Genomic DNA, 26,655 nt, shown 5'->3' with positions numbered 1-26,655 from the left:
GGGTGGATCTGCTGCTCCGTTAACGCACCTAGGATTTACTGACGGTTGTCCCTGATTGAAGAATAGGTTTCAGAGTAGCAGCCGTGTTAGTCTGTAGTCGCAAAAAGGAGGACTTGTGGCACCTTAGAGACTAACCAATTAATTTGAGCACAAGCTTTCGTGAGCTACAGCTCACTTCATCGGATACGCATGCTCAAATAAATTGGTTAGTCTCTAAGGTGCCCCAAGTCCTCCTCTTCTTTTTGCAAGAGCCCCGGCACCCTTTTCATTACAAACTGAGCACGGAGGAAAGTGATCAGTTACCGTTTCCTCTCCCCCTCCCCGTTTCTCCGTCCCACTGCTGCCTTCGGCAGGACCCTCCTGCATCCTGCAGCTGCCTGGCTCGTGCCTTGTTGTTTCCCTCTCCGCCCCCGCGCCTCTCTGCGGCGGGCTCCCTGCTCTCCTGGAGCCACCCGCCCGTCTCCCTCTTCCTTCCCCTCCCCCGCTTCCTGGCCCGCGGCTGGGGCAGCCCCGCTTCCCCTGCGTCTCTCATGGCAGGGGCGGGCCCGGACTCCGGCACGGCCCCACAGCCTCCCCGCCGCGCGCCCAGCCTGCTCTGCCTAGCCCGCCCCGCCCCGCCCCTTGGGCTACCCCGCCCGCGCCCCCCTCAGCTCCGCCCCCCTCGCCCGCGCCTCTTTCCCCGAGGAGTCACCAGGCTCGTTTGCGCGGTGACGTCTGGCCGCGCAGGCGCGGAGCCCCGGAAGCCGGCGGCGGCGGGAGGCAGCGTGGGGCGCAGGGGGCGGGCGGAGCGCGGCTCGGCTGCCGGAGCCGGGCGGGGGTGGAAGCGGCACAGCGGAGCCGGTTGCGGTCGCTGCGGCAGCGGCACCGATGAGCGGGGTCCGGGTCCCGAGCGGCGCCGCGGGGAGGCGGCCGGGGGCAGCGGGAGCCCCGGTCCCGGTCCTGGTCCTGCTGCTGGGGCTGCTCCTGGCCGCCGCGGGATGCGAGCTGGAGTCCGGGGACGTGGCCGGGGGTAGGAGAAGAGGCGGCGCCTCCGCGGCAGAGCCCCCGGCAACGGGGACAGGTAACAGCCTGGGCGGGAGCGTCCCCCGCGAGGAGACGGGGACCCCAGGCAGTTCCGCCTGCGGCCCCGGGCGGAGCCTGGTACTGACCAGCCGGGTCCCGTCCCGCCCGTGGGGGGACTCTCGCCCCGTCCCGCCCGCGCGGAACTAACCGAGCCTCGTCCTACCCCCGGGGGACCAGCCGAGCCCCGTGTAGAGCCCAGCCAGACGCGCTGCAGCCCTGGCGGGCTGAGCGGGGGGGAGTGCGTGGGTGGCTCTCAGCTGCTTTCCCCTCTGCAGCCACTGTTTCCCCCTGATTTGCAAACTCCGCCAGCGCTTGGCTGCGCTTGCGGGTCCCACCCCGAGCTCTGATGAACCTTCCTTCTCCCCAGCGGGGATGGACACTGCGGAGCTGCTGCTCCTCTCTGCAGAGAAGCCAGCCGGGTCTCCAAGAGACTCTCTGGGGCTGCTTTTTGGATGTTATTGCTTGAGAAAATGAGCAGCTTCAGCAGCAATGCGGTATTAACTCTCCTGTGAGAGCTTAGCTGGCAGTCACAGCCTTCCCACTCAGCCCAGCGAAGCCCCCGGAAAAGAGTCTGAAGGTGGATCTATGCTAGGTCCTGTTGAATTAATGATCTTGTTAAGATCTGGAGTCCCTTCTCCTGTGATAGCCTCCTGCTGTGGGTTGTGTTTGTGTGAATGCACAGGGTGTTTTGAAGGTTGGCTGGCTCAGAAGCTCTCTTCAGGTATAATGAGGCTCCCTCTTAACCATTTATCTTGTGTCTAGCACCCAGGACATGGCTTGTATTAACGAGTTCGTGTATCCTCAGCAAAAAGACACATTCCTGGCATCTTTCACAGGGTGGAGGAGTCTTAGACACACAATGACTATATTTAATTGTGCATCTATATCTATGTTGGTTGGAAGGTTGCCAGAGAAACTGTTAATTTAATTTGCGCAAAATATACTTGCAACATTAGTGTGCAGGTGATGGGTCAGAATGTGGGTGGCTTTAACAGAAGAATCATGAACAAGTTTCTGTGTGCTGTAAAAGGATCCATAGCATAATTTTTAACAGCTTCAGAGGGTGTGTGCGTATCATGGAACCTGCATGGGTCCATTGGACTCGTACCCAAAAATGTGGCAGTGAATGACTCAGTAGAGCAGCAAAACAGCTTTGGGAAAATTAGATGGCCCTCCAAAGCCTAACGGACAAACTTGCAAGTATTTCCAAAATTGCCAACACAGCTGCCTATAAAGCTGCCAAGGAGCCAGATGCTGCAATGAAAATCATGACTTCCCTGGTTCCTGGGAGGGATGGATGATGGTTATCCAGAAAAGAGGAGGATATGCTTGAATGGAAAGGTTTTGCCTCAGTTTAATATTTTTTTTAAAAAATAATGCACATATGCAGTTTTATCTCTCGAGCGTAAAATGTTCTTACCATTGATTATTTTAAAACACAGATTATGATGAAACATTTAAAAGGAGTGTCAGTAAAACAGCTTTTTTAACTTCTTAATATGAATTTTTCTTCAAGAATTTGGAAATATTGATATCAATAAAGTATCAAAGTACATCTCTTGAGATGCTTGTGTACATTTGAATAAACTATTCTAATATTTTTGAATGGTAGGAAGCTTATAGCAGTGAAAATCCTTTGACTGTTGGGTTCTTAATTACAATGGGACAGGATTTACACACAGATGTTGTATTTAAAAGTGGTTAAAAGTAGAGCAGAGTTTTGGCGTGGGGGTCACCAGGCTTAGAGAAGTCTAATCAGGAAAAGGAGTAAGAGGAAAACATTGTAAGCATGTAAGTCAAAAGAGTTCACATGACTTACCAATGTAAAGACTGTTACTGTTAAATTAAACCATATTCTTGGTGCCCTGAGCTAAAATGGGTACATTTCTCTGGGTAAGATCTTACATGAATCTCTTAATGATAAGAATGACCTGAGGGTTAGAAAATACAGGCTCATCTACAATCTTTGAAATCTATAATCGATATCCTGAGTGACAATGCAGGGAAGTGAGGCAACACAGTCTAGTAAACTGAACTTGGATTTGGGAGATAGGCACTCCTGAATTCCAGTCTTGGCTGTTCTGTTGACTTGCTGTGTAGCATTGCGCAAGTCACTTTTATCTTTTTCCGGATCTGTAAATTTGAGATCGTACCTCAGAAGGGTGTTGTGAGGATTTGGTGTTTGTAGAGCGTTCTATGGTGGTGCTTGTTGGTATTAGTAAACAGTTCAGAGATAGGGTACTGTGATTTATATTGATGCTGTCTGTATTTCATCATCTTTACAGACTGGATTAGTTGGTTTTTCAAGTGTGGATTTATATGAAATATAACCACAGAGACCTGTTCTGATTTTATGTGGACTGTACAATGCTATCTTTAATCATCCTACAACATTTTAATATCTTTATAGCATCTTTACAGTTTTTTCTCTTATGGGGCAAGAAATCTGACTTCATAATGCTATGTATATTTAAGGTGCTTTGAGTGATTTTTTTAATGGATTTTTTTGTTTATGCATCTTCCACATTTGAAATATCTCAGGCAAAGTGCAAGCTGCTATACTTGCTAACTCTGTATTTTTTTAAAGTGTTACTTATAGCATCATTATATATATGGATGGCTTTGTGGACACCCACCTCGCTGTCCTTCAGTCTGTCCAAAATACTGCCATATAAACAATTCCCTGACTTGCTACTTTATCTCCAGCAATTCTTCAAATCACTTATCTGTTTAGCATCAGTCAAATTCCTGGTCCTTCCCTTCAGAGGCCTACACAGCCTGCCCCCCCCCCCCTCCCCGCCACCTTTTCTCCTCATGTTTCTTTCTATGATTTCACTCTGCAAAAAATGTAGATTTTCTTTACTACTTTATCCTGCTTGAGTGCCTAGGCTGCCTTCTTTAAGACTCCTTACACTTGGAACACTTCTCTGATCCTGATTATCATGGCTCCATCCTCATTCTGTAAGTTTTTCCTTAATGCACGTGATTCCAAAGCATTCTGTGGGTTATGATTATTCCACAGAAAAGTGTTATCAAACTAGACTGTGCTGGTTTATTCATTTACTTTAACAGTATGTAAAATTTAACTCCTCAACTTTGAGAATTATTGAAAAGACTTATTGTTTCTTCTCTCCCAGAAGTTTTTGAAAAAGTACTGAGGTCTTCTATCTGTCTCAGAGCATCCCTGCAAAAATATAATTAACATTTTTGTACTGTTTATAACTTGTAGAGATCTTGAAAATGACCCACTAATCTGAACTGAGGGATTCAAAATTAAAGCATTCCAAGAAAAGAAACAAAACACCTTCTTAAGAAACAGTTGCTTACTACAGACCTGTCCTTGAAAGGATTACTTCACCTAATTTTTTGTAGGGAATTATACAATATAAGCTAGACATGGAAAAAATATCCTTGTCAGTACCAAGTTGTTTACCATGCTACACTTTCTAATGTTTTTGTTTGTTTGTTTGTATGGTGGTAATATGTAGTGAACCCAATATTGGATCTGACTGCACTGTATTAACACATAACAGAGGGATCGTCCCTGTCATGAAGAGCTTACAATCGAAGTATAACTCAAAGAATGGATACAGCATACAGATGAGAACCCTGTATTTGCCAGGATTGCTTCTGGAGCCTTTTTACAAAATTGACATTACATTAGTTGCCACCGGTACAGAGGCTGATTTAAACAATAGGTTACATACCACAGTTAGCAGTTCTGCTATTTCATATTTGATTTTCTCCAGAAGCATTGGGTGAATATCATCTGGTCCTGGTGACTTAATACTGTTAAATGTATCAGTTTGTTCCAAAATCTCCTCTATTGACACCTCAGTCTGGAGCAGTTCCTCAGAATTAAAAAAATATGAGCACTTGTGGCACCTTAGAGATGAACAAAATTATTTGGGCATAAGCTTTCATGGGCGAAAACCCACTTCATCGGATGCATGCAGTGGGAAATACAGTAGGAAGATATATATACACAGAGAACATGAAAAAATGGGTGTTGCCATACCAACTGTAACAAGACCAATCAATTACTTCTCGGGGGTTTTTTATTTTTGTTTTTTTCCCCCTAATACAGACTAACATGGCTACCACTCTGATTCCTGAGAATTGTCACCTAAAAGAATGGCTCAGGTGTGAGAATCTCCTTCACACCCTCTGCAGTGAAAACCAATGCAAAGAATTCATTTAGCTTCTCTGCGATGGTCTTGTTTTCCTTGAGTGCTCCGTTAACATCTCAGTCATCCAGTGTCCCTGCTGATTTTGTCAGGCTACCTGCTTCTTATATTTGAGTCTACGCATCTGTCACATATAGTGACACTCCCCCACTACTCTGTTATTCCTACATATTTTGTACTCTAGAATTACTGTATCCCATTGAGAAAAGGAGTACTTGTGGCACCTTAGAGACTAACCAATTTATTAGAGCATAAGCTTTCGTGAGCTACAGCTCACTTCCTCAGATGCATATCATGGAAACTGCAGAAGGCTTTATATATACACAGAGAATATGAAACAATACCTACTCCCACCCCACTGTCCTGCTGGTAATAGCTTATCTAAAGTGATCATCAGGTGGGCCATTTCCAGCATTCCAGATTTGTGCTAGAAATGGCCCACCTGATGATCACTTTAGATAAGCTATTACCAGCAGGAGAGTGGGGTGGGAGGAGGTATTGTTTCATGGTCTCTGTATATATAATATCTTCTGCAGTTTCCACAGTATGCATCGGATGAAGTGAGCTGTAGCTCACGAAAGCTCATGCTCAAATAAATTGGTTAGTCTCTAAGGTGCCACAAGTACTCCTTTTCTTTTTGCGAATACAGACTAACACGGCTGTTACTCTGAAACCTGTATCCCATTGATTATCATTGTTCCACCGGATTCCTATGATACGTATTATGTCAATATCCTCATTTAATACCTGGCACTCAAGTTCACCCATCTTCGTATTTAGACTACTAGTGTTTGCATACAAGCTCTTATAAAATTTGGCAATATTCAGTTGTCTGCCTTCATGTGATTGACTTTTGATTGTTTCTCTTCAGATCTTACCTGTACTTTTATCAACTTCTATTTTCTCTTTACATGATATAGAGAATCCCTTTTAATAAATCCTCCCCCAGGGATGTGTGTGTTTGAACTGTGTGCTCCTCTGCACCAGTCAGCTTTCCCCCAGCCCTTCATTTAGATAATTTTATTAATGTGCTGCTCTACCCCTGCAGCTGAGCTCATAAAGAATGTGAAAAAACATATACCTTGTTAAACTAGGTGCTTTAGGCTGTGTCTGTGCTTTGGGTTGAGCAATCAGTGGCCAGCAAATCAGTATAGCTAAGCCATTGCAGAGCCCAAGTATAGACAAGTCTGGTGTAATTTGCTCGAGTTGAGTTTTCTCCTGCTTGATACAGAAGTAAGCTCAGTTAGTGCAATTCATAGCTACTATGTCTATACCTGGGGTTTGCCCTGATACAGTTACGCTGGCTGTTGGCTAGCAAGTGCTGAATCCCAACTATCCAGTAGGACTCTAATATAGAATTAATGAAGGCTTCTTTGTCCATAGTTGAGCATTTCCTAAGACTTTCTTTCAAATGTTTCATATCTTGAGTCCTCTACTATTTTTATTGTAATGGTACTGTAAATGCCATACCCCTAGTTGACGTAAGCTTTGTTTCATCCAGGAGTGTTCCTTAGGGACCACTGGTGATCAGTGAACATTGGCTAGTGACACGATGCTGGCTTTTGTTTCGTTCTGTTGCATTTCATTACAGAGAACTGAAGATACATTGCATGGAAAGTAGTGTTGTGAAAGTATTTAAAGAACTGCTTCACTTGTCACAGGGAAGTGTTTCAGTCATAAGTGAAAGTAGGGTGATGCATTTTACCGTGAATGGGAGAGGAACTGTTGGCAAGACTACCTGCATACTTGGCTGTGGTCAACACTATGGAAGACACTCTTCTTTCTTAATACTTCCTATGCATATTGAAAATGATAATAGGTAAACTACTAAAAGTTAGTGCCCTTTCAGTCAGTTTCACTTACTGAGCTGTAATCCTGTGTACTTCTTTACTTAACATATCTGTGTTCTGTAGATACATTTTAGGGAAAAAGAGATGGGTTATATGACTTATTCTAAGCACTTACCATGTAAGATATGAGGCATAAACGTGATGGTTGCAAGTTTGTATAGTTTTTATTGTCATGAGTTAGGGGTGGAGCCAGGAATGAATGACTGAGATCTTCTCAAACTTAAAGGCAAGAAAAAAAGTGTAATACTCCAAATAAAAATGTTTGTGACATTGGTTGACTGTACCACATTGGTTGACTCTAACAGTCTTAGTTTTATGCAATATTTGTCCTTTCTTCTGTGTCCTTTTGCTTTTCCCTTTTTAAAGCAAATTACTATGGGAATAATGCCATCATTGATATGAAAGGAGTTTAGTGACTTCCACAACTGTGGCATCAAGTTAGTGTTATGAACTAGCTCTGAAATTCTTTTTAAAATATAGGAATCTAAGTAATGTTTATAGTATATGGAATAAGTATATAAACTTGCAATAGGAGTGCCATGCAACTGAAGAAGTGGTTTTTTACTCACGAAAGCTTATGCCCAAATAAATCTGTTAGCCTTTAAGGTGCCACCGGACTCCTTGTTGTTTTTGTGGATACAGACTAACATGGCTACCCCTTGATACTTGACACCATGCAACTTCTTAAAGTGTGGCATCCAGAACTGGATGGACTACTCCATCTGAGACCTCACCAGTGTTGAACAGAATGGTTCAATTTCTTCCTGTGTCTTGCATACGACAGTCCCGTTAATATGCCCCAGAACCTTGTTAGATAAAAGGAAGAGTCAAATTACCATAATTTAATAAGAACATATGCTAATGTTGCTCAACAGATGTGTGGGGATAGCCTTCCCGCTTCAGTCATATGACTAAGAACTAAATTATACACCTCGCTAGAACGTGGGGTTTGGGATCCATGCACGGTACTGTGTTAACGCGGTGACCGTGTTCTAGCAGGTTCTGCATTACTGTGGATCTCAATTTAAATATTTAAATTTGGGATCCATTGCTGCGACCACGCTATATGTGAATCCATGCTATAGCGATGCAAGCTCTAGCAAGGGTCCGCTGTAGTAGCATTGCATTATTAAACTTGAATATAGCCTTGAGATTTAAGTATTCTCCATCTGGGGCCTATATACGCTTGAGAAGCAGAAAGCAAATTTGCATGTAAAAATTCATTTAAAAAAAAAAGGACTTTGTTAAGATCATTCCGATTTATCAGCAGTACCTGTAGCAGTTTGCACCAGTCTGGTTTTACCACAGAAGCTGTGACAATATGCACTAACTGCATTTGGGGTTTATGTGATGCTTCAATTTTACATTGTTTATAGCAAGAACTGTGCCTAAACTAGATTTGCTAGAAAGTTTCTACAATGATTTCCCTGTCCAGTGTGTGCTAAAATTCCTTTGAGAGTTTTTTATGGGGGCTTCAAAAAGGCAGTTGATTTTCTGCATTTTTTATGTCCGCATCTGAAGAAAAGAAAGGATGAGAAATAGTTGCTGGTAGATTGATCCTCTAGTAACAGTTTATCAGCAAGTTTCAGAGTAACAGCCGTGTTAGTCTGTATCCTCAAAAAGAAAAGGAGTACTTCTGGCACCTTAGAGACTAACAAATTTATCTGAACATAAGCTTTTGTGAGCTACAGCTCACTTCATCGGATGCATGCAGTGGAAAATACAGTGGGGAGATTTTATATACACAGAGAACATGAAACAATGGGTGTTACCGTACACACTGTAACCAGAGTGATCACTTAAGGTGAGCTATTACCAGCAGGAGAACAGAGGGTGGGACCTCTCGTAGTGATAATCAAGGTGGGCCATTTCCAGCAGTTGACAAGAGGGCGGGCCGGGGGGGGGGGAATAGTTTTACTTTGTGTAATGACACATCCACTCCCAGTCTTTATTCAAGCCTAATTTAATGGTGTCCAATTTGCAAATTAATTCCAATTCAGCAGTCTCTCCTTGGAGTCTGTTTTTGAAGTTTTTGTTGTTGAAGAATTGCCTCTTTTAGGTCTGTAATTGAGTAACCAAAGAGTTTGAAGTGTTTGTATCAGCAAAGATCCTTAGAGGGTAACCATAACACTTCATAAACTGTTAGATTAGTCTCTCTCTTTCTCCTCTCTCATATATATCATTTGGAAATATCACTGCCAGATATTGCAACTGTTTGCAGTATCTTTGGGGACCATTCTGTATTAACTTAATGAATGGTTTATGCACCATTGTGGGCCAGGGATTGTATGCAACTTCAGTGCAGAGGATTACCAGAGCTCCTTCAGAAACTAAAATCCGGAGCTGAGGGGGAGTGATTTAGGCAAATCACTGAGGCTGTGGATAGCTCGAGAGAGCTATTGCCCCCTGGGGAGGCTTGCATATAGTGGTTTAAACTGGATTTTCGGAGACCTACAGACAAAGACAGGGTTTTTGGTATACAGAGGCTGAATTTGAGGCAACTCAGTGCCTTCTTTTGATTCAACGGGCAGAACCTTCTGTCCATGAGGGGAGACCCAACCTTTGTGGAACAATATAAAATCTTTGGCTTACTAGAACCCCACGAGACTGATGGGGGATCCCTGATGTGCTTTTAGCATGCACATAGGAAGTTATTTTTTTAGTGTTTTGTTTCTATATCACTTTTGCCCTAATATATTTATCTTGCCTTGTGAAGGTTGGTTGATAACTGGTATACACTGTTATAGCCCCTGGAGAAAAAGTTAACCCCAGGTGTTGGACCCCACTCAGACCTGCTGTGGGGAAATCACAGTGTGGTGCAGAGGGACTGCAAGCCCAAACCCCCAGTCTGGAAGGAGAAAGACATGGGGACTCTGTCTGAGAGGTGATGACTGATAGTCTGAAACCTTAAGTGGGTGCCCTCGAGGGACCATGGAGCGGGGATGTAAATGCAGTTGCCCCTGAAATTGTGACTCACTAATTTCAGTTTTGTGTATTAGTAAAATGAAGAGCAAAAATGACATGCAAGAAATTATACTATTAAACAAACTAAAGCTAATTTGTTGATTAGCTTAACATTTGTTTCAAAATCATGTTGAAACAGGAGTTCCCCTTTCCTGTATCATTATAGTCATTCTGTGATTGCTATCGAAAGGGCTGCAACACAATTGTTTTATTACTTCTAATAAAATTTTTTGAGTTACAGGGATGATGGGGAGGGGATAAAACTTAGAAATGTGAATTAATTAGGCAAAATAAATAGCTAATGGTTTGCGTGTGAAGCATGGCTTGCTGTTTTTAGATAGAGTTCTCAAATTTATCTTAATTAATGGGATGTATCTTGGAGTGTCTTATTTTTTGTCTTGTTACGTAATGATATATAGAAGACGCCTGCACATGTTGTTCTCCTTGTGACTTTGGAACTAAAAATTGTATTAATTAGGTGCATCAAAGCAGGTGACACTTGGCCAGTGCACATTTTTAATCAGTATTTGTCTTTCAAGGCATATAATTTAACAATTAGATTGTGGAACATTGCCAACTACCAGGTCTCTTATCTCCTGCCCCGTTCAAATTTACTACATACGCTCACCAAAGTGAAACTGCACAGCCATAGGGGGTTGTAGTTATTGAGCTATTTAAACCTAATCTGGTTGACTGAAGCCTGCATAAAATTCCATTGCCTCCCAAGCGTATCAGTGTTTGTTACTTGAAATACATTTTCTGAGAGTTTTATTTTACTTGGTGTAAGAGCGTGTTTTTTGTTTTTAAACAAACATTTTCTGAAAATGCATTCACTGTAGTGTATCTTAATTTGGTTGTGTTGCTGGAACTGATATGAGACATGTAGTTCCAGTATCTCTTCCAAGTCTCTTTCCTTGCCGCTGTCTGTTTAGGGACAGAATTGGGCACATACAGGGGGAGAGTAGGACCAGGTAATATATGAAGGTGTTGGGAGCGGGAAGAGAACACCCAGGAGGAAAACTTGCTGAGAGAGTGAGTTTAGGAGACTTTTAATCATAGCAGAAAGTTAAATCATGGTGCCCACACACTTCTGTACTAGGACTGATGTTTTAATGTATTGGATCTAGAAAAAGGGGTAAATACTGAGTGTCTAAACTTGAAGACTGAATTAATTAGATTTGTCCACAGACCACAGAGAACTGAAGAACTTCTGAGGGACCTAACCAAGGTAGGTAAATGGAGAAAACAGTAGCAGATACAATTTAGTGTTGCCACATGCAAATAAATGGATGTTGACGGGAATAACTTGAACTACAGACACATTTCTGGGTTTTAAATTAACTGTCACCTGTTTGTCGAGTGCTCTGTGTAGCAGTGGTATAAAAATAATCACTATTAGCATATATAAGAATGGTATGGAAAGAAAATATTATAATCCCACTCTAAATAAGTGGTATGACCCCCACTTGGAGACAGTCTTCAGTTCTGGTTACCCAGTGCCAAAAAGGTTTTAATAGAAATAAAGGAGGTTCAGGGAATGGCAACAAGAATGATTAGGAGCATAGAAAAGTCTCGTATGAAGAGAGATGGAAAAGACTGGGATTGTTTAATTTAGACAAATTCAAGGGGACGTGCTAAAAGTATAGAAAATAAATAACCAGGATTCTAGTCACTTTCTTTTAAAAGAACAAGGGTACATTCATCATCTTCATCTGACATGATATTGAAAAGTGCCATTCAAAACTGTTAAAAGGAAATGATACTCCACACAATGCACTTACCCTGTGGCAATGGGATCTTTGTGCTAACAAGGTCAGGAGTTCAGCAGAACTTTTTTAAAAGGACTAAGCAGTTATATTAAAAAAAATCCGATTTAAATATATATATTTAAAAAAACTAGCTTTGGATTAATATAAACCCTCATGCTTCAAGATTTAAGCCAGGTTCTCACCAGTCATCACAGGGAAGCTGTATGATATGGGTGATATGCTGGTTCTTGAAGATGGGGTTCATGTCCCAAAGTCTGAAAATTCCTTATGTGGCAGAAGAACTGCTTTAATGGTAAAATAAGACCAAGATGCCATTTAATTATTACAAAAATTGCCTGCCTTTCCCCCCCCAAAATCCAATGAAAACATGACCCCAATATTTTTCCTTAAGCAGTTAATTATCTGCTGTAGGGCTAAAGGAACACATCTACTCATTCGCCCCAGAACACAAATATTGTGTATAACAGAGTGTCATGGGTAGTGTTTCAAAATCTCAAATTGTCGGGTACTGCACTGGGAAAGTATTAACTACGGGTAAATAGTTGTTAGTGCCCTGAGACAGTCCCCCCCCAAACTCTTTGGAACTGTTGTTGTGTGCTTGCATTAATATAGGCTGTCAAGGTTCCTCCCCCACTCTGAACTCTAGGGTACAAATGTGGGGACCTGCATGAAAATCTCCTAAGCTTACTTTTATCAGCTTAGGTTAAAACTTCCCCAAGGTACAAATTAATTTTATCCTTTGTCCTTGGAATAACCACTGCCACCACCAAACTCTAACTGGGTTTACTGGGAAACGTAGTTTGGACACGTCTTTCCCCCCAAAATCCTTCCAACCCTTGCACCCCATTTTCTGGGAAAGGTTTGGTAAAAATCCTCACCAATTTGCATAGGTGACCACAGACCCAAACCCTTGGATCTGAGAACAATGAAAAAGCATTCAGTTTTCTCACAAGAAGACTTTTAATAGAAATAGAAGTAAATAGGAGCAAAGGAATCACCCCTGTAAAATCAGGATGGTAGGTACCTTACAGGGTAATTAGATTCAAAACATAGAGAATCCCTCTAGGCAAAACCTTAAGTTACAAAAAAGACACACAGACAGAAATAGTTATTCTATTCAGCACAATTCTTTTCTCAGCCATTTAAAGAAATCATAATCTAACGCATACCTAGCTAGATTACTTACTAAAGGTTCTAAGACTCCATTCCTAGTCTATCTCCGGCAAAGCAGCGTACGGACAGACACAGACCCTTTGTTTCTCTCCCTCCTCCCAGCTTTTGAAAGTATCTTGTCTCCTCATTGGGTCATTTTGGTCAGGTGCCAGCGAGGTTACCTTTAGCTTCTTAACCCTTTACAGGTGAGAGGATTTTTCCTCTGGCCAGGAGGGATTTTAAAGGGGTTTACCCTTCCCTTTACATTTCTGACATAGGCCCATATATTTTCTGTACCAGCACATATATTTTAATGTCAAAGTGCTATACAAAACCAACCTTCATTACCCGTTTATAATCTCTATAATTGCAGAGTTCGGGACAAGAGAGTCTGTCATTCACTTCCTAACTATTCTGTTTTCCTTCCTCAGCGCTCTATTGGTATATTGTACAAATATAGAAAATGAGGAACTGTGAATGTGGAGGCCAAAATGGTGCTGTAAATTGCTGTGACAGGGTCTTGCACTGTAACTTGTATGCTGTGATGAGTGGTTTTTGGGTGTCATTGCTAATTGAGTCGGTGTTCAGGTGCCGACTCTGTGGGGACTCCGGGGCTGGAGCCCCCACAGGGAAAATTTGGTGCGTGCAGAGCACCCACCGGCAGGTCCCCACCTGGCCCCAGCTCACCTCGCCTCCGCTCCTCCCCTAAATGCACCGCCCCGAATCAGCTGTTCGCGCGGGAAGCCAGGGAGGGCTGAGAAGCAGGCGGCAGCTTCACGCTCAGGCCCAGGGAGGTGGAGGCGGAGGTGAGCTGGGGCAGGGAGCAGCCCTCCTCACGGCGCCCCCCCCCCCCCCAGCTTCCCTCCGCTCTGCCTCCCTGGGCCAGAGCGCAAAGCCACTGCCTGCTTCTCAGCTCTCCCCGGCTTCCTGCGTGAACAGCTGATTCGCGGGAAGCCGGGGGGGAGGGGCGCAGGTGGAGAAGCAGGGCAGGGTGGTGCGTTCAGGGCAGGAGGCTAAGGCAGAAGGGAGGTGAGCTGGGGCGGGGAGCTGCTGGTGGAGGTGCTACTTCTGGCCGGTTGCTGAATTTAGCAGCCCTGTTAGAACTGGTTGTTCCTTGCGGGGCAACCGGTTCTAAAAGGACTTCTAAATTTAACAACCAGTTCTCGCGAACCGGTGCTAATGGGCTCCAGCTCACCACTGCCCCCGCCCCCTGACCACCATCCCAAACTCCTCTGACCTCTCTCCAACCTCCCTTCCCCCTCACCACGCTGCCTGGAGCACTGGTGGCTGGCAGCACTACAGCCGCGCCGTCCAGAGCACCAGGACAGGCAACTGTGCCTGCAGCCAGCCACACCACCGCGCAGCACAGAGCACCGGGTCAGGCCGGGCTCCGCAGCTGCGCTGCCCCAGGAACTCGCAGCCCCGCCGCCCAGAGCATTGCGCTGGCAGCACAGTGAGCTGAGGCTGCGGGAGAGGGGGAACAGCGGGAGAGGAGCCGGGGGCGAATCTCCGGGGCCAGGAGCTCAGGGGCCAAGCAGAAGGGTCCAGCGGGCCGGATGTGGCCTGTGGGCTGTAGTTTGCCCACCTGTGATCTAGACTAGTGGGAGGGGGCAAATAGGGGGTGGGGGCCAGGCTGTTTGGGGGGCACAGCCTTCCCTACCCGGCCCTCCATATAGTTTCGCACCCCGATGTGGCCCTCAGGCCAAAAAGTTTTCCCACCTTGTGTTAAAGCATGGTTCTGCTCTGAACAGTGACTGTACAATTGGCATTGTGTGTATTCCCTGAGTATGTCATAACTAAACTTTCTCAGTCTGTACAAATAAATTGTTTTTCAGCCCTGCAAAGTAAATGTGCAATCTGGAAGTGAAACTTTTTTTATGGCTCATAACCATCAGGTACAGAATATGCATTGTTTGGTTAACAAGTCTGATGGGTGAGGCTGAGGGCAACTACCTTGCTGTCCTGAAGCTGTATTGTCTCTGCTGTACTAATAGAGTTAAAGTCTCTCAACTTACATTGATTAGTAAAATAAGCAGACACAGGAACCAACTGAGCAAAAAAACTGCGTTCATTTGCTGTCACTTTTCACAGCAGAACTACAAATGAATTTCTTTCTGGTTGGCAAAGCAATGGTCAACATTAGAATTTTTGAGATGTCTTTGATTTCAGACTTGGGAGGATGAAACTATCCATCTACATTTCTGTTCACATTTGGAATGTTTCAAGCCATAATGGCCAGAAACTTTGATTAAAAAAAAAATTAAAAGGCTTAAATAAATTAGAGTTGATATCATTAAGTCCCACAATCACCAGGGGTGGCCTCCTGTTTGCCACGGAGTGGATTTTTTAAGCCCTGGTTTTCATATATCTGTGTGGAGGTCTTCTGCTTTGATATTTGAATTGGGAGCACCCTTCAATAGCAAAAAGTATTTTCAGTAAATCCTGATATTTATAGATAAAACCTTGCTATATTATTGTGTAGTATGATGATTCCTATAGCTTATTTTATCATTATTGCTCCTTAGCTTGGGTCTGGTTCTCATTCAATATCCCTTTGTTAAAGTTAGTAGGGCCCTGCCAAATTCATTACTGAAAAATGCTTCATGGACCGTGAAATCTCGTCTTTTGTGTACATTTCACAGGGGAGACCAGTGTTTCTCAAATTGAGGGTCCTGACCCAAAAGGGAGCCGCAGAGGGGTCACAAGGTTATTGTAGGAGGATTATAGTGTTGCCACCCTTATTTCTGCACTGCCTTCAGAGATGGGTAGCCAGAGAGTTGTGGCTGCTGGCCAGGCACCCAGCTCGGAAGGCAGTGCCCAGCCAGCAGCAGCGCAGAAGTAAGGGTGGCAATACCATACCAGGCCATCCTTACTTCTGCGCTGCTGCTGCTGGTGGCGCTGCCTTCAGAACTGGGCTCCCGGCCAGCAGCTGCTGTTCTTCATCCACCCAACTCTGAGGGCAGCGCCGCTGCCTGCAGCAGCGCAGAAGTAAGAGTGGCAATACCACAACCCCCCTACAATAACCTCAAACCCCCCTCCTTTCCCCAAAACAACTCCTCCTCCCTTTTGGGTCAGGACCCCCACAGTCATAACACCAAGACATCAGATTTAAGTATCTGAAATTTATGATTTTTAAAATTCCATGATCGTGAAATTGACCAAAATGGACTGTGAATTTGGTAGGGCCCTAAATATTAGGCAAAAATTCTTTCCTGTATCTTTTATTTCCTTAACTCTGTTATGTAAATCGAATGCACTAAAGTACTGGAAATTCATGGAATAAATAGCTTAAATCATGACACATGCATGTAACAGTTGAGGCACCTGTTTCTTTTACCTCCTAAAGTTCTGACAGCTGTGCTACTGTTAGTACAAGGACTTTGTGGAATAATCAAGCATTCATTGTAGCTTGACCAACACATCTTGTCCAAAAGTTAAAACGCCCTGTTATGCACACTGGTGATTCTGAGCTTTCTCTACACCTGGCATGACCGCTTGTAATTTTATGGAACAAAAAACTTGGCATGCTTTAAAAAAAGAAAAAGAAAGAAAGAAAAAGGAGAAAAAAAAAGGCAACACCTGCTCACCTTCATGGCCATTCCAGACTTTTATTAATCTTTCCCATCAGTTTCTCAAACACAAGTTCTTTCAGAACTGGCCCTATCCTGTATTTATAGAGTGGATTGATTTAAATCACTTAATGTTGATCAATCAGGAAACATTAATTTTAATTATTTTCCATTTGTACTTTAGAACTTTACTTTAGGAAAATAATTTTCTGATTATTGACAACTAAATACAGCTTTTACGCTAGCGTTGGTACTTTTTGCTAGCCAGGAAGATAGGCTATAACTATACACAATTATTTAAGCAATAATATGTCTTAATATTTAGAAATTAAGAATGACTATATATTTTATTGTTAAATGTTTCTTATTTTACTCGATTAACTATACTGATGGATTGTGTCAAATTGCATTTGTATGGAAATGGGAATTAAAACTGCACAAAACATTTTACATTTTTATTAAATAAAATTGCCTTGAATAGAGGGAGAAATGAAACTAAGTGTTTCTGAACAGCATAGTGAAAGTACTGACGTGGAGGGCGGGGGAGAAGCAGCAGGTGAATACTAGAGTTGACTCATAGTAAACAGAAAAATGATGCCGATACTTAATACAAGTGTGTTTGTGATTTGCCGTTTTAAAAAGTGAGTAAAAAGCGGTTTTTCCTTTCAGTCTGTATAGAGAAAAGTAGCCTGTAATGCATTACTTTTTTGAGGACTTACTGATTCAGCATGTCTTTTATTGAAATGATTTTAATAGATTGGGTCTTAACATGGGTTATCGTAATTGCAAATTTAATTATAAGTAGGTTCATTTTTAAAAGGAAAGTGTATTATAAGTGAAATTAAAAAAAAATCCCTCAAATTGAAATTGAATCATTTTTATTTAAAAATTATTCCCCTCCCATGTTGTGTACTCAGTATTTTGCATGAAACTCACTGTCTCCCAAACTGTCTGTGTGCCCTTGATGTTTATGGTGAGCCACTCACAAAAGCAAGAAACTTTCATCTGTTGTAGTAAACCAGTCTAGTGCAGTATAGTGAGACTTAAGAAATGTAAATAATCTGCTCCCAAAATCCAAAATATCAGGAATTTTGTTAGTCGTGTATTAAGAATGTATTTCATGCTCACAGGCAACAGAATAGTTTCTCAGATATTGGAAACTATATTTCAAACTATTCCATTTTAGGTCTGAACTGAAACTTAATGACTTCATTTTACAGAAGTGAAAGCTTGAGAATATTTATGGAATGCCTAATGTTGTTGTTGATGAGCCATGTTGTGCTTAAATTCACAGCTGTCCAGCACATAAAGGGGGAAGCATGTTTTTAATTACTTTATGAAACTTCATATCACCCAAATGATTTTATATTGTGTCTACAAGTAAGCCCATTGGAAACTGTGGCAGCCTATGGAGTAAAACTTCAGACTCATGGCTTCAGTCAGGCCTTCATAGTCCAGGGCCCTAATGATGACAGAGCCTACTTGTGGGACATTCTTCACCTGCAGGGACCCTCTTGACTCCTTCATTTCCCACGTGGGGCAGGAGGATTCGGCTCATCTCCCAGATGCACCACAAAGGATAGGAAGGAGAAACTGAGGGGCACAGCTGAAGTGGCTTGCGTAAGGCCACAGCAAATTGTTGGCAGAACTGGATTGGAACCCAATTCTCTTTACTTCTGGTACAGTGCCCTGTCCACAAGACTGTGCGGCCTCCAGAGCATGATGGAACGAGAAGTATGCATAATATAATCAGTGACGTTCTCCTGTACCCTGGTCCCCTATTTCCTTATTAGTTTATTTCATTTGCTGCATAACACCTTTTAGACAGTAAGCCCTTTGGGGCAGGTACTGTCTTTCAGATCTTTCTGCAACATGTTTTATAGCACCCAAAAGTGTGCTAAGCAAATGATGATTCATTGCTCTTATAGAGTGGCTACAGAATCCGTTTGAGGTTGAAGTACTTTCAGAAAGTGCTGTGAGAATCTTTGAATATGTCTTGCTTCCTCTGTCAGTTAGCTTTAAAACATTACAGGATTGGGTTTAAGTTGATCAGTACGACAACCTAAGCAGCTATAATTAATATGTTACTCAAAGATAGGTAGGTGATAACTCTCTCCCCCCTTTTTGGTGTCCTCATCCATAATTTACTCTTGAAAAGTGTGGGGACTTAAAAAGGCAGAAGTAGAAAAGGAGGATAAAATAGATCTGAAAAGGCAGAAGCTTGCCTGAAAAACGATGTTGAAATCTGTTGTGAAGTTATGCCTTCAGTTTTTTTAATTTTAAAAAAAGATATACACTAGATTTCTATAGAGCTTTTAGCTGAAAAGTTGGTTTACAATTTATAAAAATTGTTAAGAATTTCTTCAAAATGTCCTACATAGGGTTCTCTTGAATGACCTGATAACAGTCAGCCTAGAGACCCTGTGGTGCTCCCCGCCCTGGTGTCTTTTTCCTAATGTTGTCTTAGTTGCTTTTCTGTTCTGCCCCCTAGCCTCACATTCAATTCACCACTAAAGACTTACTCCAGACAGTGGCTCTCATCAATCAATTGCCTTCTCTACCCCAACAATTAAAGTGAGTCAATGAAACAATAACATAACTTCCTCTAGATCATTTTTACATCTTATCAGTGTTTGGTTTTTATACTGCAAACTCTCTTGTGGAGTAACAGCCGTGTTAGTCTGTCTTTGCAAAAAGAAAAGGAGTACTTGTGGCACCTTAGAGACTAACCAATTTATTTGAGCATGAGCTTTCGTGAGCTACAGCTCACTTTATCGGATGCATACCGTGGAAACTGCAGTAGACATTACATACACACAGAGACCATGAAACAATACTCCCTCCCACCCCACTGTCCTGCTGGTAATAGCTTATCTAAAGTGATCATCAAGTTGGGCCATTTCCAGCACAAATCCAGGTTTTCTCACCCTCCGCCCCCTCCCGCCCCCCAACTCACTCTCCTGCTGGTAATAGCCCATCCAAAATGACCACTCTCTTCACAATGTGTATGATAATCAATGACCCACCTTGATTATCATACACATTGTGAAGAGAGTGGTCACTTTGGATGGGCTATTACCAGCAGGAGAGTGAGTTTGTGTGTGTGTGTGGGGGGGGGGCGGAGGGTGAGAAAACCTGGATTTGTGCTGGAAATGGCCCAACTTGATGATCACTTTAGATAAGCTATTACCAGCAGGACAGTGGGGTGGGAGGGGGTATTGTTTCATGGTCTCTGTGTGTATATAATGTCTACTGCAGTTTCCACGGTATGCATCCGATGAAGTGAGCTGTAGTTCACGAAAGCTCATGCTCAAATAAATTGGTTAGTCTCTAAGGTGCCACAAGTACTCCTTTTCTCTTGTGGAGGATGTGCCTTTTTAAGCACGCCACTGTATAACAAATCTACTTGAATTTTTGAGTGGACAAATGCTGAATAGGTTTCAGATGGGTATCTAAATTCCCAAGTAACATAAGAATGGCCATAAGGGTCATACCAGAAGTCCATCTAGCCCAATCTCCAGCAGGTGCTTCAGAGGGAATGAACAGAATAAGTGATCCATCCACTGTCACCCATTCCCAGCTTCTGGCAAACAGAGGCTAGGGACACCATTCCTTCACATCCTGGCTAATAGCTATTGATGGACCTATCCTCCATGGATTAATCTAGTTCTTTTTTGAATCCTGTGTTATAGTCTTGGCCTTCACAACACCCTCTGGGAAAGAGTTCCACAGGTTGACTGTGCATTATGTGAAGAAATACTTCCATTTGTTTCTTTTAAGCCTGCCACCTATTAATTTCATGACCCCCAGTTTTTGTGTTCTGAAGAGTAAATAACACTTCCTTATGTACTTTCTCCATACCATTCATGATTTTATAGACATGTTACATTAGTAGTCTCTTTTCCAAGCTGAAAAGTCCCAGTCTTATTAATCTCTCCTCATATGGAAGCTGTTCCATACTCGTAATCATTTTTATTGCCCTTTCTGTACCTTTTCCAATTCCAGTTTGTTTTTTTTAGATGGGGTGACCACATCTGCATGCAGTATTCAAGATGTGGGCAGACCATCAGTTTATACAGAGGCAATATGATATTTTCTGTCGTCTTATTGATCCTTTTCTTAATAATTCCCAACATTTTGTTTGCTTTTTTGACTGCTGCTGCACATTGAGTGGATGTTTTCAGAGAACTATCCACAGTGACTCCAGGATGGCTTTCTTGAGTGGTAACAGCTAATTTAGACCCCATCATTTTATACGTATGGTTGGCATTATGTTTTCTAATGTGTATTACTTTGCATTTATAAACATTGAATTTCATCTGCCATTTTGTTGCCCCGTTTAGTGAAATCCCTTTGTAACTCTTCACAGTCTGCTTTGGACTTAAATATCTTGAGTAGTTTAATATCATCTGCAAATTTTGCCACCTCACTGTTTACCCCTTTCTCCAAATCATTTATGAATATGTTGAATAGCACTAATCCAAGTACAGACCCCTTGGGGACACCACTGTTTACCTCTCTCCATTCTGAACACTAACAGTTTGTTCCTACCCTTTGTTTCCGATCTTTTAACCAGTTACCAATTCATGAGAGAACCTTCCCCCTTATCCTATGATAGTTTACTTTGCTTAAGAGCTGTTGGTGAGGGACCTTGTCAAAGGCTCTCTGAAAATCTAAGTACGCTACAGCCTCTTGATCCCCCTTGTACACATGCTTGTTGACCCCCCTCAAAGAATTCTAGTAGATTGGTGAGGCATGATTTCCTTTTACAAAAAACATGTTGACTCTTCCCACAGCAAATCACGTTTAATGTGTCTGATATTTCTGTTCTTTACTATATACCTCTACCCCGATTTTACACAAATTAGGATAGAACACGGTAAAGCAGCGCTCTGGGGAGCGGCGCTGCTTTACCTCTTTATATCTGAATGTTATACCAATAAAATAAAAACCAGCAGGATCTTATTAAAGGGGAAAAGGCAAAATACCACATTTATTGTGAATACAGAAAGAATCATAGTAAGCAGTTAGTTATAGCTATAACATTCCATTTGATTTCATATTTATTCACACATTCATTCTCACACACATGCACACAGGTTCTGCAAGGTTGTTATCATAGTTACCAGCCTTAGAGTTGCTCATGCCAAGCCACTGTCCAGGTGGCCTGGACATGAGGAGGGAGCAGGGCCACATCTGATGCTTCTGGAAGTTGATTTGCAGAATCAGACCCCAAAGTTCTCACTTTCTAGAGTCCATTTTTATAGGAATTTCTTCCTATGCCAGTCTCTGGGAATTGCTTCATCATGCTGTTGCTGAATTAGTCAGCAGATGTCACATTCCTGATGGCTCCGTGCTGCCAGATGTTATCTTGTTCTTTGGTTCTCCCATCCTTGAGGCTGTTGGATGGATTCCAGTCTGCCCTCTGGGGGTCTTCTGGTTATTTCCACTTGACGCCTTCTTCGGCCGATGGACGCTGCATTCTTAGGCTGGCACCTCCCTGATCATTCAGTTATTATCCACACCAAGCATCCATCCACATACATCCTCTATCTCTATTTTAATCACAATTGTTAACAAAGCGAGATAAATACAGCAAAAGGGCGGGGAGTCTCTGGGTGCTGTTTCTGTTATTACAGAGTATTGCTTTGAGTCTCTCTCTGTGTGAGTGGTTGTTGTTACAAAGAATTGTTTTGAGAACAGACTCTGTCTTAGACTGTACTAACACAATTAGCAGCTTGCAATTTTCACACACAGAGGGAGAAAAACAGTACTAAAAACCAAGAGACCTCTTACTTAGCAGTACCCTGGAATTTAAACTATGGGGAAATCAAACTCATTTGTGATTTTAATACAGAACTTCTTTAATATGATCCAACATGAATTTGTGTTACCGCAAGTGGTTCCTCTGCGCGCGTCCCCCCCTTACTTGCTGCAGCCCCCTCTACCCCAGCTCACCTCCACTCCGCCTCCTCCCCTGAGCGCAGTGCCGCTGCTGTTCTGCTTTTCCCCCTCCCCACCCTCCTTCTAGCCTTCCCACGCCAAACAGCTGTTTGGCATGGCAAGCCTGGAAGGGTGGGGGTGGGGGGGGGCAGAAGCGGAGCGGCAGCAGCGCACTCAGGGGAGGAGGCGGAGCAGAGGTGAGCTGGGGTGGGCAGCAGTTCCTCTCCCTGCCATGACATAACGCAGTCTCACCTATAAGACAGACAGACTTTTTGTCTCCTGAGGACCGCATTATATCGGGGTAGAGGTGTAGTTTCAACCAGTTTGCCTAGTACTGAAATTAGGCTTGCCGGACTGTAATTTCCGGGATTACTTCTGGAGCCTTTTTAAAACATTGGTGTCACATTAACTATCCTACAGTCATCTGGTACAGAAGCTAATTTACATACCACAGTTCTGTAGCTCTCACCTACAGTGAGAGATGAGGGATGTGTGAGACAGGCTCTATTTGGAGCTATGTGCATACAGGGTATGTTTACTTGTCAATAAAATACCTGGGGCTGGCCTATCTCAGCTGAATCGGGCTTGTGGAGCTTGGGCTGTGGGGTGTAGACACTTGGGCTGGAGCCCAGGCTCTGAGACCCCGCAAGTGGGAAGAATTCCAGAGCCGAGCCTCCAGCCTGAGCCCAAATGTCTACACTGCAATTTTATAGCTCTTGTGAACCAGAGTCAGCCGACCCAGGCCAGTCACAGGTGATTTATTGCAATGTAGATGTACCCAGAAAGTCCGAGAAGCAAAGATTGGGCTGTCATCAGTCTATATGGTTCTGAAACTCTAACAGAAATAGCTTAAAGAAGTCTGCATGCTAGCTCTGCTTTCAGGCTGAGAGAATTGGAAAGAACTGTCATCACCACATACTGGAAACTGTGAATAACATTTTGTACTTCAGAGAAAAATGTAGTGCAAAGTTGTAAATTGTGATACCGTCACCCACAATTGTTTAGCATCATGGAACTGTTTGGTTTAGTCACAAGTGATAGAATACTCTTCTGCCCACACTCTCTACAAACTAATGCTGTGCTGAAATTGTTCTAATTCTTGCAATACTAGTCAGCTTTGTCAGTGAGATTGAGGTAGACGTCCGAGAGCATGGATGATGGCAGAATTGGTTTCCTCTCCAACTGTCTGAGATTTTCCTGCCTTTCATCAAAATAACTGACTGGCTCAAGGAGGGATCCAAAAGAACCCTGCTTTTTCAACAATGAGTAGGGTCCTGTCGTCTCTTGTCTGCAGCTTGTCAGGAGGCTGTAACTGTTCCCCTCTCAAGAGGACTTTGCAGAAATTTTCCAGTCTATACTGTTCTCGGGGCTCCCTTGGGTTAATATGCTCTACTTGGGGCCACCATTGAAGTCTGCTTAGAAAATCTAGGTAGTGCAGAGTAGGAGCCAAACCCAAACATGTGTTGAAGGTTTTGTGCTTTTTCTTTTTGCTTCTAGGGAAAATCTAATGTGTGGGTGACAGTTAGGACTGCTGGAAGTCTGCAGGAGTACATTTTTTAATTTGAAGTTCTGAACTATTGTCTGTTTGGAAAGAAGATTTCTTTGCAGTAGAACAATTAAATAAACCCCAAAAACCTTGCAAGGTCAAGGAGCATGTGTGACCAAAGGTGCTGGAAGAAAGAACAGTTGAGTGTGCTACCAGAAACCTTTTACTGGAAGATTAATGTAAATGGCAGTTACATTAAATATTCTTGCATGTATTTATAATATCCAAATAGAATTTACTAAGCAAGATAAACAATTAAAAAATTCTCCTGAATTGGTCTCTTGTGGGGTTTTCTGTCTGTGTCAGTGAATTCATAGCATGGCTATAAACAGAATTACCAGTTGGATGTTTTGAGGGAGGCATTTTAACAACCTCACATGTGTGTTCAGAGACTGGATGTGTGACTTCTTTGGCCTTATTGCCTTCTGAATTTTGTAAGACGTGTGGTGTTTGCTCAACTGAATTTCCCAATATTTCTGTTTTAATTTTTATATGTTTATTTTTTTGCTTAGCAGTGCTTATTGCTGATTTTGGCTATATCCATACCTGATGGGTGTAGAGTCCAGCTATTCAACACTGGGAAATAATGTTACGTTTATCGTTCAACCCAAGGGCTACCAAAGTACTTTACAAGATATATATGAACTATACATACATTGGTGATTGCTGGAATATAATATAGGAACTCCTCACTTAACGTTGCAGTTATGTTCCTGAAAAATGCAACTTTAAGTGAAACTATATTAAGCGAATCCAATTTCCCATAAGAATGAATGTAAATGGGGGGTGGGTTAGGTTCCAGGGAAATGTTTTTTTTGCCGTACAATACAGTACTACAATTGGGAGGTGTGCCCACCTTACCCCACACAGGCACAGCCCACTGGCCCTGGAGACAATGAGGCAGGCAAGGAGGCTGAAGCTGCTCTAGGCTAGGAGAAGCACGTTGCGCAGCAGCAGTGGCAGCTTCCCCTACTCTGCAGGCACTGGGGCGGGGGGCTCAACCCTCCTGCCTCCTGAACACTACAAACCAGCTGATTGCCGCGGGCAGGAGGCAGGGGAGGGATGGGGGGGGGGCATCCTGTGTCCTCGCTCCTGCCCGCGGCAATCAGCTGGCTTGCGATGTTCACGGGGCAGGAGGGTGCGAGGAGGAACGAGGACTCAGGCACTGCAGCCTCCCCTGCCTCCTGCCCGCAGCAATCAGCTGGTTTGTAGTGTTCAGGAGGGTGGGGGAGGAGTGAGGACTTGACACGCAACCTCCCCCCTCCCTCTCCTGCCTGCGGCAATCAGCTGGTTTGTAGTGTTCAGGATGGGGGAGAGGAGCAAGGACTCGGTGTGCAGCTGCCCCCCCCTCCCCTGCCTCCTGCCTGTGGCAGTCAGCTGGTTTGCGGTGTTGGGGAGCCTGTGTGCTGAGTCCTCACTCTCCACCCCCTCCTCCGCCGAAGGCTGCAAGCCAGCTGATTGCTGCGGGCAGGAGGGAGGAGGAAGGCGCTGATCCGCTGCGGGCGGGAGGTGCTGTGGTGGTGGGGGCGTAGGGGAGCTGATGGGGGCCTGCTAGCTGTGGACAAAGCAGGCAGCCAAACAAAGTTAGAGCAAAGCATTGCTCGTTTTAAATGGAGCATGTTCTGTAATTGAGCAGGGACGTAAGATCGAAACAACGTTAAGCAAGAGGACGTTAAGTGGGGAGTTACTGTACACTGTTTTATGCAGTGTTTGATGTCTTTAATAGGATCAGATTCTTAAGTAGCTCCAAATTAACTAATGTCCTGAGTAATGTACCATAATCATTTTAATGGTAGCTCGTGATAGTTTCACTAGAAATACTTCTGGACCATATGAGCTTCTCCTGCCTAGCTTTATGAGAAATGGTGGTTCAGAGGTTGGAGCCATTCTGAAATTAGAAGCTTCCCCTGTGGATTTCTTGCACTTTACTCTCAACTTTAAGTGTTTACTGAGGAATTATAGCGATTACTGGCCATTGTCAGAGACGGCTGGATAGACTGCTTGTTCAGCTGCAGAATGTTACAGAAGAATGAAACAACTCCAATGTTAGGCAAATCCATCGGTCACTTCAGAGCACTGAAGTAGCATAGTTTGAACAAAATAATCTTTGAGATGTACACTTTCCATTTATATAACACAAAAATGAAAACAAACATTGGTTTGGAGTTCTACAAAGCATCCATCACAAGCATGTGTCATCCAGGGCCATATTACTGAAATTGCATTTTCAGAAAGGGAAGGGGGTTCAAATCTCCTTGTGCTATCAGGGCTCATCAAAACAGAATAGAGTCAGCTTCTGGAACAGAAAGATCATATGGCTCTTTTGTAAGGCTATGATCTGCAAATCTTCCCATGCCTTTTGGAGATGCGGAAACTGAAGTCTTCAATAGATGGCTCTTTCAGCAGAAGATTGTTACATGCTGTAACTCCTTAGTAAAGCCTACTTTTGTGGGTGCAAGTACACTTTTCTTTCTTGTCTCTCTCTATGGACCATGTTGCTCTTTAAATCCCATTGTGAACCTATCCTTTCCTAAGAACATAGGAACTGCTATGCCATTAGTCTGTCAGTTCAGGATATTAGTGTCTGTTCCAAGACCACTTGTCAATATGAAA

General features: G+C 43.3%; 1 protein-coding gene across 1 annotated transcript in view; it reads left to right on the top strand.

Moving 5' to 3' along the window:
- The first annotated feature begins 802 nt into the window (after positions 1-802).
- Positions 803-26,655, top strand: part of STIM2 (stromal interaction molecule 2) — a 143,742-nt gene continuing 117,889 nt past the window's right edge. The window contains exon 1 of the mRNA XM_073342331.1: positions 803-1,060. Coding sequence (XP_073198432.1) covers positions 868-1,060 — 193 coding nt within the window. The 5' untranslated portion in view covers positions 803-867. The remainder of the gene's footprint in view (positions 1,061-26,655) is intronic.

The sequence above is a fragment of the Lepidochelys kempii genome, chromosome 4 (genome assembly GCF_965140265.1).
Source record: "Lepidochelys kempii isolate rLepKem1 chromosome 4, rLepKem1.hap2, whole genome shotgun sequence".
Taxonomy (NCBI): domain Eukaryota; kingdom Metazoa; phylum Chordata; order Testudines; family Cheloniidae; genus Lepidochelys; species Lepidochelys kempii.
This window is presented reverse-complemented; position numbering and strand designations above follow the sequence as displayed.